Genomic DNA, 14,997 nt, shown 5'->3' on the forward strand with positions numbered 1-14,997 from the left:
TAATTAGCTACAGAAGAAGTGACTCAAGCCAGTCTCACACTTCTCCAGTTTGCAGACAGAACCCCAGCGTTTCCTTCTATTAAATCACAGCCACATCATGTCACTCAGAATGAAGTTTAACAAGTTACCAATATTTTTACATGTGTTATAATCTATGCTAAATATAGATTATATAATCATACTGCCTCCCTGTTAGGAAGAAAGGCATCATCAGTCAGGCAAGGTATTACTTCTTTCTCACAATACATAACACGTGGAATAAGAAGGATGTCTGGGAAGCATAAAAAAAAATTACTGAGTCACTTCAGACTTACAGACTAAAACTTGAGCCATTGAATAAATATAATATTTGAAGGTGAAGAACAGGCAAACAACCGGACTTTCCTAAATAAGGAAAACTCATCTCTACAGAGGGAATGTAGAAGCAGACTTGGAATTTCAGATCTTGATACAGATTTTTTAATTTATATATATATAAATAAATAATACTAATATATATATTAGTAATAGTAATTACTATTAAATTTATTATGATTAAATTAAGATTAAATATTTTAGTAATAGTTATTATTATACATGCATATATTGATATATATTTAATTAATTTTTATTGTGGAGAACTGGATACCTATAAAGCATGTGCCAAACAAGTGTCAAAACAGATTCTGATCTGAGGTCTTGTTAATATCTGCAAAATACAAGAGACCTAAAAACATGTAATGTCTTAGCATCCTAAGAGGCTTTTGCTGATATTAAAAAGACTCTTTCCATCTGCTTTCAACAAGGACCAAAGCCCAGATGCAGAAAAGTACAGCAGTCAGATCACCAGGCCTACCAACAGCGGAACAAAGAATCCTAAATTAACAGGAATAACTAAAGGAAGCACAGATGTTTACATCAATGTTTCCCAACCATTTAATTAAGAAAAAAAGTTAGTCTTAAAACACTTCTAAAAATAATACCTAAATAATATTTTATGGTGCTGCCATATTCACAGCCAGATAAAAACATCTTAAAATGTTAATGGCATTTCTTTTCTATTCTGCTTGCTTATACATACGAAAATTTAATTACATTTCTTGTAATTGTTTTATAGACTAGCAGTTAATGTCCTGTCAACCACCAGCCACAAAATAGTGCTTTAGATCAACGAAACCAAGAATCGCCTGTGGCAGAGGGCAAGACATAGATCCAGCTCCCGCAGCACGTGGTGTTTTATCAAGCTTCCCCGACAAGGGAAGGCAGGAAGACACATTTCTTTCCCTTCTCCCAGTTGAATGCCTCTATTGCCGGTCCAGAGAAATGTGTCATCCATTAACCACTACAGGTCCACTTTGATGTTTAAAGCAGAACATCCCTCGTTCCTTCTCGCCATCATCCTGGCTTCCTGCATCCGCTGTCGTACTCTGCTTTCTTCTTCCCTGCATCCCTTTTCCAGGGCACCCATCTTTTTTGCATTCCCTGTAAAACCTCCAGCACTTCACTCATAGCCACCTCTGCACAAAGGTTAAAGCAAGTTAAAACATTGCCACAGCTACTTCCCATCACAACTCTTGCCTAAGACACAAAATTAAATGCTTAAGAGATTTGCTGAATACGGGCTAAAAATATAAATCTCAAAATCTCATTAGAGATTAAAAGATGTTTAAAGATTAAGTTTTATCAAAGATTCACACATTAACTAACATTTTAAACTGAAAACGCATCTTGCTTTCTGCTCCTGTTTTGTAAGCAGCTAGATGACAGGGCAACCGCCCATCATCATCAGTTTCTAACAGTCTGAAAGCTTATTACACCAAGACCAAAGCTAGTGAACTTGCATACATACGCCAAAATAATACTCTTAGGAAATGAAAAGTATCCAAAAAGCTTGTTAAGCCTAGAAAACATTTACCACATCTAACTTAGAGATCAGCTCATAATATTAGATAGAACCCAGTGTTGAAGGAAGGAAAACATATATCAAAAAATAAATTTAATACTGAAAACACTACAGTAGAGGAGAGCTAACTTCTCCCCTCCAAAATGATGACCCATCAAAAAAAAAAAAAAAAAATCACAAGTGGTGCAAACATTACGAGATGACAGGCCAGATGAGTTAGCCTCACACAAGTTTACGTTTCAAGTTCACAAGTAGATTACTTCATTCAACCTCATAAAAAAGGCAAAAGAACAGATTTAATATTAACTGTGTTGGGTGTACACACGTTGATTTATTAGACATATGGCAAAGTACTAAAAATACAGCGCTGGCACGCACGCCCAGAGCCTCCCAGGATGTACCAAACATTACATATTACAGCACCTGGATAACTGACCTTTTTGGTATTATTACATATGCTAATTCCAGAGTACATATTTACGGCTGTATTTTAGACTTCTGTATACAGTGAAGGTCTAAACTTAACAGTAAGTTTTCTGCCCATGTCCAGTCAATTATTGCTGACCAAGACGCTTGCGATGCTTTGTGGAGTTTACTCAGTGATGGTTGCAAACGCCGTCTGATGGAACACACCCTGTTTGCAAGCTTCCAGCCAGAGAATGGTCACCTTTCTCCAGTGCTCAGAGAGGAAGTTATAAAATTACGCACAAATCAAGTGTAAAAACTAAATAAGGAAGGGCAAAAGAGCAGACTGTTTCATGTGGTTAAAGGAATAACTACTTGTATATACCTGTTGCCCTTTCCAGACTAGCTTGTGCAACAAACGAGTACATCCAAACTGAGCAGCACTATGAGTATCCAGGAGCGTGCAGTTACAATAGAGTAACATCACAAGCCGATATGCCATTTAGAAAAGCAAGCAGCACATGTACAATCAAGAAACTTGGATAACTCAAATCAGAGAGAATAATTAGCATATTAAGCAAGATTCACACAAGTCATTAATTAATGACTTAATTTTGTCCTGCCATCCTTCGGAACAGCACCTCAAGTTCCCTTCCATACCAGTACTGCCACTGAGGCAAAATTTAGGAGCTCTTTCCACTTCTCCCATGCTCTTCGCAACACAGCATTTTAAAATACGGAATATATAAATATATTTTAAAATACTAAATATTAAAAGAAGCACCAGTGTTTTCTTCATTCTGTGTTCACATTCAGCCATGGAAGACTTCATGATGCTACAGATTTTTTCTCTTACAGTGAAATAACAATTTTCAAATGCAAACTGAAACCTTCTTGACAGGTGATTTTTTGAAACATTTTAAAGCACGGGTGCTCATCTAGAACAGGGAAAAGGCCACATCATTTCACCAAGTTTTCTGCACTTAAATAGTTAACTTTTGAGGAAAGCGTCTGTGACATTTCAGATCTGATAGTCCATCAAGACAAATAATTCATACAGCGACATAACTTTCTCATGCTGTATCCTTCCAATCAACATACCTATACTGCCTTGGAATATGAAATAATTCACACATGTCCAGCCAACACCAATAAGGCAATAAAATCCCAGTGTGGACATAGCAACGATACAAAAAGACAACCTGGCATGCAGGTGCCCACAAGCAGCTGTGCTGGCATAGCTGTGTCAGCAACAGCAGCTCGACGGTGCAAAGTCTCAGACCATTTGCAAACTCAAACCAACCTCAAGGCTTTGCTTTTCCCCTCTTCATGCCAGATACAGTCAGTTTACAGAGGGAACTCACAGGGTCGGGGCCCAACTGGTATAAACCCAAGCAGCGAATCCAGTGATTCAACTGCAAAAGTCACAGGAATAAGAATAATCCATGATGAGCTATGAATCCCAGCGAAAACTCTTACATATGACTATATGCCTACGTATGAGTGCTGCTGGCTATATCTGCCAATGTTTTCAGCTTTTTTGGTTTTTTTAGTATTATTTTTAGAAACAATGGTTCCCCCATCATAAGCAAGGCTCATCCAAGCCATTTATCCTGACGTTCCACTTGGAAGAAACCTGTTTCCTTGTTTATTCAGGCCAAAATAGCTGGCTAGTAGAGACCTGTCTCTCACCCCACAAGCACAGGAATCATTATCACCGTTCTCACAAATCCCAAAGACATACCGATGGACGGGATTAGCGGGAGCAGCTCAGGCAAACCCACAGGGCACCCCCTGATAACACACTCTCCAGTGGCACTATTTTCTCCAAAAGCCAGAAGAAAAATCAGCAGGAACAATGGATGGCACCATCGTATCGGCAACAGGCCTTAAAGCACCAGCCTGAACGCTCAGCTTCACTCCTTGCCAGGAGACAAAGAGCCACCTTACACCCATCGTTTCTCTCATATACTGAAACCAAAATTACTTAAGATGGCTTTCAATCTTGCATGTTATCTTTGTTTCTGAAAAACAAGAACTGTCAGCTTCAAAGCAAGCATCGCCTTCTTACTGGCAGGGCTGCCTACCTCTCCCTGGGAAGCTAACGACACCTCCAAGCTTCTCACTCTCACCTCCCTACACAACCCACTGCGATGACAGTTTCCTCAAAACAACAATAAAGAAAAGGAAAAAGCTGTATAAACTGAAATATTGTTTGACCAATAGGATTGATAAATTACTGCTAATTTTCTCCAAGCCTTACTTGGATGCAAAGAATTCAGACAGAACACCTAGCAGAGGAGCAAACCCCAAAATTCTGGAAATAGATACATGTTTATTCCATTCCATAAAGACATCCTAATTACTTCTAACTAGATGCACATGGCTTATCCTATATATATTGTTTAAAAGCTTACAGTTATTAATCTGTTTTTTTAATTAGTGTTACTACACTATTTAATTAGGTTAGAATTAAGAACGACCCAGAAGAGAGTGACACTGTCTCGGCCACGATCCCTCCCGACTCCACGATCCCTGTTCAAAGTTCTGGGCGAAGTTAATTTTCTATTTTTGAAAAGGAGTTACGGAAGACGCTACGCTTGAAGGAATTCTCAGCCAAAACCTCTCTCACCTGTTCACAGCATGCTCGGTGCTTAACAGCATTCCACCAGCAAGAACATAGGAAGGAGGCAGCAAAAGACACAGCCTTAAGAAGGTAGGTCAGCTGCGCTAATACTCTAAAGTTTTGGTCTAGGGTGGCTTTTAAGGGAAGGAAAGGGTCTTGGGTTTTGTTTTGTTTACATGGACAAACATAGACCAGGAAGTTGAACAAGAAAGTAACCCCTAAAAACAAATCACCCTTTTTAAAAGAAATTCTTCATGCAAGCACCATAGTTGTCTGCAGTTCCTAAGCATCTCTGCACGCTACAGAAGGGTAGATAAGCTAAATCAAACCCAAGTAATTTTATTACACAAATAACTTTAAGGCCAAGAATTTACACTATATATTAAATAAAATCTAAAAATTATATTGCAATCACAACTTTTAAATTTGTGCTGCCGTTCACATTCGTTACCCCGAAATGCAAAGTCTGTTTACAATATTTGATGCTAAGAACATATGGAAAATAAAGCAAGCTTACCACTTCCAAGGACATATTTGCTCGAACACACCCAGTGTTGCAGTGTTTTTTATTAGGGGGAGGAAGAAAAGTGTCACAGCGAGCAAAGTTCACGTGTTAACCTGAAAAGGATCCCGGCTCGGCGCTAAGCGGGAGCAGCTGCACACACCTGCGCAGGCAAAAAGTTTTCTCTGAACCAGCTCTATCGCGGACGCGTCCTCTGCTGAGCGGGTGGCTGAAGTGGTGCATATCCCAAACACGCTTGTAGAAGTGTCCAGCTTGCTCACCAGCACGCCCCTGAAGCCTACTGGCAAACTTTGCTACCTTAACTGACGAAAGCCACTAATTAAATCTATCCGCTCCTCCTCCCTCATTCAAGTTACTGCCTTGAGCTTATGATCGAACTGGTTTTACTACTGTGAAAAGCCGTATTACTCACAATATAGCTAGTTACAAAACTAAGATAGCAATAAATGAAAGAAAACAAGGAACTTAAGTTCTTAAAAACCTTCTCAGCTATGTACAGACAAAAACCTTCAAAAATGAGCAGAAGGATGAACACCAAATTATCACTTCCAGCTTATCAACACAATAGTTGGCTGGAGAGTGAATAGAGCTACTAAAAATAAACAACAAAATGCAAACAAACAAACAAACAAACCCCAACCCAAACCCAAAAAGCCTTCCACATCCTACACACCTTAACATCTCCAAAAACCTCACATATTCGATCTAACAGTGTTACCGCACTGCTCTAACCTATACTGGAGATGAATGTCTGCATGCACATTTCACACTGTGATGAATTTTAGAACGGAAAAGCCACTCTCAAAGAAAACAATAAAAGTCTGCTAGGTTTCCACTGCTAATTCCTTTCAGGAATTTATGAAGTTGTTTATTTTAAATTGCCTATACAGGAAGAGGGAGAAAAATGGCAGTAACAATGTCAGGAACAAGAACTCCAATTCAAATATCTCAACCCCACTAAAAGTGTATATGCACACAGTTCAAACAGGAATTTCAAACCAGGTTTTGTTGATCAAATTGGAAATTTATGCACTCCAAAATCCAGCACTGCAATACAGGCACAAAATCTTTAAAAAGGCCTAGTACTGAAAAGTGAATTCAAGGAAATTAGCTTCACAAGTGGGCAGTGTCATTGCTTGTACTTTTTTTTTTTTTTTACCTACTTATTTTCAACTATACAGTCACTGCAAGCTTCACCACCACCCCTGAGCTCTGGTTTCAGGACTGTTTTGGACATCCCACCCCCTGACTTCCGTCCCAACCTTTACAACACCTCCTGATCCCCACCCAGTGCAGTGACACACTAGTCACGCTAGTGTCACAGTAGTATCTGAGGACATTCTGGAGGCTTTATGGGGTTCCCCTTAACTGAGTCTACCTCTTCTCTTTCTTTTAATGCAAAACAACACAAGTGGAAGTCAGCACCAAGAACTGCGCCTTTTGGGACAGACTTTCTCAGACTGCTGGTTAACCCATCAAGTGATGAGCTCACAGAAAGTGCCCAGGTCCCAGCTGGCACTAGGAACGAGGCACCACCAAGCTCCGATCCTTCCTCAGGATCTCACTGTCAATGGGCAAAAAGTTTGGGTAGAAGCCAAGAAAGCCCAACCAAAAAGTTACTAGCAGATGTTATAAAGTACCAAGCATCAGCATCACATCAGCATCCACAGGAAGCTTCCATACATTCCCTTCTGCATATGAGTATTTCAAAGTCATATAATGCTTAGCTCACCTACTTGTCTGTACAACAAATTAACCCATGTGAAAACATGTCAGCTTCCTTTGCTGTACTTCTGACAGCAAAGACCCAATTGCTACTACTACATGAAACATAAACCCACTACCACCACATAAAACTATTTTGCAATATTTAGAAGACTTGAGAAAAAAAGGAAGACATAATCAAAAAGCTAATTTCTGCACGACTTTAACAACTCAAAATGAAGTTGATAGCTCTTGGTCATACTTCAAACAGAAAAGACACATTTGTCAAAGTATGCAGAAGTCAAAGTATGAGGAGTGGTGTAAAACATCAGTAAATCCTATGTATTAGTGGAGCCCACAAGGAGGGAACAGAAGGGGACTGATCTGCTTTAGCGGTGATGATACAGTCCGAATCTGGGGCATCCAACACATCCAGGCGGCGTGCTGCCATAATCCTCCTGTCAACATTTTGGTTGTCCTTCAAACAGGCAAGAAGCAGCCACACGCTGCCTGGCAGCCGAGGACAGTTTGCAGCTGCCACCAAGGCAAAAAGCTCTTTTCCTGTCCTCGGACAGGATGAAGAGACGACAAACTGACAAAATGAGCAAAAACCAAACTAGCTGGAATCAGCGCCCCCCCCCAGTTCTCCTGCAGTTGCCTGATGAAAATCAAAGGCTTCTTTTAAGGAACTCATTTATCTTCTCTAAAAACATCTAACATTTGAAAAAGAAAACATATCCACCCTCACCCCGTTTAATCTGTCATATACTTATTATGTTTTTAAATATTTTATACATGAAGAGGCTAGGCAAATCTAGTGGATAACACGTGCACTTTCAGCTTCAAATGCTAATCTTTTTCAGCTCAGCACAGATTATAATTTACCATCCAAATTCTGCATGGAGCGGTTATATCCTGGCCTCAGTTCAATTCTTAACAAACCAGCATATATATATCACAAAAAAACCACCAAATTTATCCATATAATGAGTTCAGGCCAGACCCCCATCTAATGCATGAAATTACACTCATAACAGGATAATAAGATGATCCTTTCAGGAAGGGATAAATATTCAAGTACAGTTCCAGAATTTTGCATCCAAACATGTAAAACTTGGTGCAACCCTTGGTCCTGCCCACAGTGATTTGCTCTCTCTGGTCACATTTCTACTGACCTGACCTGGGAGATCCACCCCATGCACCCAAGGTCCCCCCAGTCCTCCCACCCTAGTGTCCTTCCAGCTTCTTCCTCCTCACTGCATCTTTCAGACCTTCGGCCTCCTTTCCCTTTCATGTGTGTCGTGAGAAGTTAGCAGTATTTGTCCCTCTTCAGCATCCTTCTTGTCATTACCCCTCCCAATCAACTTGCTGCACTTCTCTATTCTCAACCCTACACCTCCTTGCAGGAACTGTAGGGAGGTTCCTGCTTAGAGCAGTAAGACACCCCTTCCCTTAGAAAGCTCAGAGGCCACCACCGCCTGGTGGTGGTGAGCTACTGAGTGAGGCAGCAAATGGGTAAATCCATTTCTCAAGGGACCTTCCTTCTTCACAAGGCCAAAGTACAACCCTGCTTCAGCTTGTTTCCACCTCCCTCCTGCAGTTCACCCACACCTTGCGGGTGTTAACATTGCACCAGGCCAAGCCGGAGCATTTGAGTTTAGTTGTTGAGGCCTGGTATTTGCAGCGGTCTGCTCATAGCAGCATTTCATAGATCCTGCACTATCAACAACCTACTGCAGCAGCAAATGAGAACAGTTGGGGGGGAGGCAGAAAACCCCCACTTTTCTGCAATAGCTTTCCCAGAAATAGTCTCTCAAACTATCACTACCTGTAAATTAACTTTTAAGAAGGAACTATAATCAAATTGGCCATGAAGAAAACCATGACTTTCGCTTCCCTAACAATTAATACTTTCCCATCATCTCACCACTGCACTCACCACTGGTATGCATAGTCTTCCAGCCTATGCATACCATCTTAAAAGAAAAAGTTCCCAAGATCAGCCTCATAACTGCCCTCAACTCCAGCACCAAGAAGGAAAGCTATCCCATTGTCAGGAAACCAAAGAGATAATTTTCTTCTACAGAACTTCCTTTCCACTTCTCCAAATCCCTACATCTTCTAGAAAACTGACTATCCCCTGTAATGCAGGATATCTGACCATGCCATGCATATACTGAACAGCTGTAGAGTTAAAAATACCTGGAGCTGAGATGCATAAATATTTTTCAGGATGGAAATAATTTAAAAAAAGTTTATAAAAGCCACAGCTGCAGAAGGGCAAGAAAACTCCCAACAAGTTTAGTATTTAACACAGAAACAAGCCACATCCGACTCCTCTTTGCTGTTCAGTAGAAAGACAGTCTTGATGACACAAGAACCAGAGAAGAGCCGCATCGGATGCTTTCTTCCTGTATGGCACTTGAGCGCTAATTAAGTACATCATCAACACAGTAATCATGGAAACACCGCTTAAGGTAAAATTACTATTTATACAGGACACAAAACCCAAAATGGATTTTGAACTAAACTAAAAACAACTTAAAAATATTAGACAAGTGAAAGGCATTCATACAAACTTTTCCTTGGTAAAAGACCCTCTCTGAGAACAACTGGATTATTCCCATCAGGTTTAAAAGGTAGATACTTAAATCCCTCCACAGTAAATCAAAAATGAGTAATTTTGCTTTTGCAGTATGATGAACAGAAAACCTGTCAAATTTAATGTAAGCAAGTATAAAGAAGTGTTTACAGCACTGGACAAATTTCCCCTTAGGTTTAACGATATGAAAATATCACAGTAATATATATTAGATAATTTTGTTTTGCAAAGAATTAATTTCACTTCAAAAGAGACAGGAATGTCTTAATTCTCTTTGATCATACTTTATGGAAGTTACAGTAAGGAATCCTTTAAGTTACGAAAAAGGTTATAAAGCATAAAGAAGCAAAGCATAACATCTCCATAACACTTGCGTAGTTTAGATGGGAAAATATCTGCAGCTCAGCAGACTCTGAATTTCAGAAGTTACACGTGGAATAGCACACTTAGCTGCTTTGCATTGTAAGTAAGTAATAAATATGTGCATACGCAATATTACATTTAGAAAATTTGCAGAGAAAACAGGAAAAATGTGGAAGGTGCAAACAAGCACTTCAATTAAAATTTGGACACAAACACAGAATAAATATAAAAGGTTAAATAAAAGGTTTGAGAAGCAATATCTCACACCAGAAGACAAGTACCGCAAGTCAGTCGCAGAGCACTGAGCGAGACAGAGATCCCAGAGAAGAGGATCGTATTTAGAAAGGTGATGACTAATCCAAAGACACGACAGAGCTGCAGCCCAGTGGAGCACTCACCTCACCCCCTTCCCGTTTCAGATATTTGCTGCTGACAAACGGGGAGCCCGGTCAGGGAACCAAACAAGCTGAAAGCCAACCCGATTTCAGAGTTACCTTTTAGCTGGACACATTCCCTGCCCTGTCCCTTTGCATGGTCATGAAAAAGGCAGTGCCAGCAGCAAGGAGTCCAGGGTAGGGCAGAATTGCTCCTTCAAACAAACCAGCTTAATCCTGGCTGAAGCACCCACACAACCACAGCCTGAGGATGTAGTTTTTCATTATAGCTGAGCTGACTGAGCTGTGACCCCACTGTCTCAACTCCCTCATGACTTGATGTCTTCTGTAGGGCTATGTTTGGGGGGTTTTTGTGGTTTTGGTTTTTTAATCAGTTCATCTCACTAAAGCAGGTAACCATGGCTACAGACAACTGTTAGTGCACTGCAGCAGTAGGAAGGAGACAGAACATACAGTGCAAAGGTACAGACCAAAAGAAATGCTGAAGTGAATAAGAACAGACAGCAGAACTTACTCAAAAAAAAAGCCTTCAAAAGCATACTAAAAAAAAATGTAATCATCTAAAAGGTCCTCCAGTTAAAAAAAAAAGTCACATTGTTACAAGTACAACTGAGGTGTATTCTAACCACTTCAATAATAACTAGCCTGCTGTACAATCACAGTAAAACCAAGTCAATGCAGAAAACTCACCTTCACAAAATTGTCAGGGAACATGCCCCTTTTGCCATTTAGCTCCCCTTCTAACCATCCTTCTTCTTCCAGTTTTTTCACGTTCCTGATGATTTCCCCAACTCGGATTGATAACTCATCATCATGCACTGCATCATAGTCATATTCCACGATGTAGTCCACTAAAAAGAAAAAAAAAAAACCACCACAGTGAATGCAACTCATACGTGGAAATGCAACTTGAAAGCCATGCATGTACAAAAAGGCAGACCTAACCACAAATGCTAAGAACAAGTGTTTCCCTTACAGCAACATTCATTTGTGAATTGTAGTGTTCCCAACCATTTTGGAGAGGGGAAAAAAACTGGACAGTCACCTATTAGAATAAAGTAAATTTAGGAATATGACAGGAGGTCCTATTTTGGTGGTGGTGGGTAGGTTTTTGTGCATGTGTGGTGGTAGGGATTGCCAGCAGTGGTTTTTTTTCCCCCATCCCGCCAAGTGCCAGCCCAGGATTTACCAATTATGAATCACTGCCCACAGGGCAAGCATTTGTTACTCAATGCATATTTGGGGCCAAGGAGGGAGAAAGGTTCAAATTATGCATGTATGGTATGTACACGCAATGCTTCGTTAATTCTCATGCTTGCATCTGCTATTATATCTGCAAAAAATTGATTGCTGCACGCACAGTATTTTTGCAGGTTTGATCCAAGAAATGTAATACAGCCAGAAGGTGTACGATTGACAATATTATACAACTTAAATTGCACAGACATGTAAAAGGCACCCTTCTTCAGATTCACCTGGTTTTGTATGAAGAACAATAAGCAAGCGAGCTTTTCTTTTGATGTAATTAAGTTTACTCAGAGGAGCATAGCAACGTATTTACATACTTGTCCATCTGTTGCACAAGATCCACGAGAGTTGCTTACTGACAGCTTAAGGCTTGTTTGGCAATAAAGGCTTATTTGTTCATCAAGAAATTATGTTTATGCCAGAAACTTCCACAAACCTGCAGCAATCAAATAAACTTCCCTCTCACTCAAATCCAGTAAGGATACCCAGGCACTACCAAACTTAACACTGTTCTCACTGAAACCTTCCTCTCCTCTGCACATCACAACAAACACACACCAAGAAAAGAGCACAACAGGGTTAAAAGGGTAAATCCTGAATAGCTGTAAAAGTTTTTTCCCAGGTTACTCTTTATCAATGCATAATAATATCCAACAATTAATTCACAAATTAAGGAATCAAATGGGAGAAAGCATTATTTCCTGCTATTGAACTTACAGCTCCCTTAAATCAATGTATAATTCCGATCTGTGGACAGTTTTGATCTAAAGTGCTGCTGCACACATGTTGCAACATAGCCTTTATCCCTCTGCTGCCTATAGATGAAGTCAGAAAATGCTTGGTAAAAAACAGAACTACATGACAGTGGCATGAATACAAGAGAAGCTAGAATGATCTGTCTGGCAAACTATTTTCTGAATACACCCATTAACAAAGGAACCAGTCAAATATAAACATGAAGACTGAGTTTTACTTTTTTTCCTTTGAGAAAGAAAATTTCTTTTCTTCATAATGAACAGAAGTCATCACCAGTTATCTGCTCGTCATACACACTCCAGAACTCCTAACATAGGCTTTTAGTACTGTATACATTTATTTTTGCCAAACATATTCTCTAAGCTTGCTTCAAAGCATCATATTTCCCCATTACTGCCTGCAGCAAGCATAGTAGTTTTGTCTTGCTTCTGCACTGAATTGTCTTTTGAGTGGCTGACATGAAATATTGCCCAACAGATAGGAAATTCTAGCAGCCACAGATCATAAAGACAACGATCATTCATCACCTACAGTCTGGAAATAAAAATTTCATCTTCCAACCAACTCAATCCAACCATTTTGGAAACCTACAAATGCATAAAAATGTAAGAAGTATCCATGTTACATATTTCTCTCATGATAAACTCTGGTTTTAAGCACATTAGCAGGTACTATATTTCAATATACACACTATAGGACAGTTTTACGAAGTTAAACATGGAAAACAGATCAGAATACAGTGTCAGTCATGGTAAATGCTTACAGCATTGCAGACTACAACTCGAACTGCCAAATACCTGGTCCTTTTTCCTCAGAAGTAGTAGGTAATCATATCCACACTATGTCAACATGAACTAATTATTTTGAAAGCTTCTTTATTTCCTTGGAGGAACATTTCTCTATTTGTGCTTGAAATGTCAACATGTTGATTTTGGTCATCTTTCCAGACTGTAAAACATGGACTCAGTCATGCCAACAACCAAAGGAGGATCTCAAGAACCTCCCAGTCATCATCCATGTGTCTTCTGTGTTCCAAAGACAAATAGCAGTAAATGAACATCAGCTTTTTATGTTTGAAATTTAGGTGCTGAATTTCCTCTTGTATTTGTCAGTGATACTCAATACCACGCTCACTCTCATGGATACGTATACAAAACAGATCTAAACTCTGTTGTCTCGCCTGTAAAGTGGGAGGGATCATGAGGAATGTCAATATAGTTTCATCCCATACATTTTTTTCATGTGATGACACGTAAACAGCAAGAAGTCTACACATCTCACTACTATGTGGTCCTCAAGAGAAACACTTACCAGTTTTGCCCTTCAATATTAACAAGTAGCACTAGAAGAACCGTTCAGGTAATTCAGACCGCAGTGTGATGGGCAAGAAACCATTTTACTACCAAAACAGTCCAGATTAAAGAAGCCTCTGAAAGGCCTTCAAGCGTAATATTTACCCGAGCAAAAGCAGTGTCCAGTGGTGACAGAAAGTGTTTTTAAGGAATCACAACTCCTTATAACAACAATAATTAGGAATCATGTCAGTCCATGGATTATACTTCTGAATGCTTGAAGTAGTTCTGAATGCTTCTGAATTATACTTCCGAATGCTTCAAGTTCTCACTTAAAAGCTTTACTCAAGAACAGATGTGATACTAAAATCAGTCAGCAATAAGTTGGACTGTAGTAATATAAACTGGTCAAAACGTTCAAAAACTAGAAAGTCTCAACTGGTAGAAGGTGCACCAGAACACCTCAGCAACACAAACTACCAAAACCACCTATCTTACCTCCCCTCTGCTTTTTACACAGCTTTCTCAATTTCAAACCCCATTCAAATCAATTATCTGTAGCTTAACAGTCCATAATGATCAAGTCTTGGATGAAAAACAGTTTTCTCAAGCTTGAGCATGAACGCTGTGAGGTTAACCGTGCTTTTCTTGCACATCCAGCAGGAACAAAGCTCACCTGAGAGGGAGACATTCTCCTGAGTTTTCACAGGCATCATGGACCATCACAAACCACCTCCTACACTGTCTGCAAAGAAGACGTCTTTATCCTAGATCTCTAACAAATAAGTGGCAACCTTGTTTTGGCAAGAATTCAACTATAAACATAAGACATCACCTGGCACGTGCTTTTAACCAAAGAAAGAGGGAAGAAAATAAAAAAATGACAAGCCAAATCAGAGTCAGGTTGATTAGGGTATTCTAAAAAATAAATTATAACAGACTGTAAGAACTGACAGAACAGATTTAGAAACACGTGACTATGTTCAGTGCCCTGGTAGCAGTTGAGGGGCTGGAAGCTCTGTTCAATGAAGCATCAGAGGCAGCTGAGCCAGTGTCACCCAAGAGCACCAGGGTGGTGATAGTGGGAATCAGCAAAGATGTATGAAGAAAATCATGCCTGACCAACCTGACAGCCTTTCACGATGAAATGACTACTTCATTGGATGATGGGAAAGCAGTGGACACTGTCTCCCATAACATC

The 14,997-nt window shown here is 39.8% G+C and overlaps 1 protein-coding gene across 1 annotated transcript in view; it reads right to left on the reverse strand.

Moving 5' to 3' along the window:
- Positions 1–14,997, reverse strand: part of CD2AP (CD2 associated protein) — an 87,294-nt gene that overhangs the window by 52,692 nt on the left and 19,605 nt on the right. Inside the window, 1 exon segment of the mRNA XM_050893442.1 lies at positions 11,191–11,351. Coding sequence (XP_050749399.1) covers positions 11,191–11,351 — 161 coding nt within the window.

This window comes from Gymnogyps californianus, chromosome 3, assembly GCF_018139145.2.
Source record: "Gymnogyps californianus isolate 813 chromosome 3, ASM1813914v2, whole genome shotgun sequence".
Lineage (NCBI taxonomy): Eukaryota > Metazoa > Chordata > Aves > Accipitriformes > Cathartidae > Gymnogyps > Gymnogyps californianus.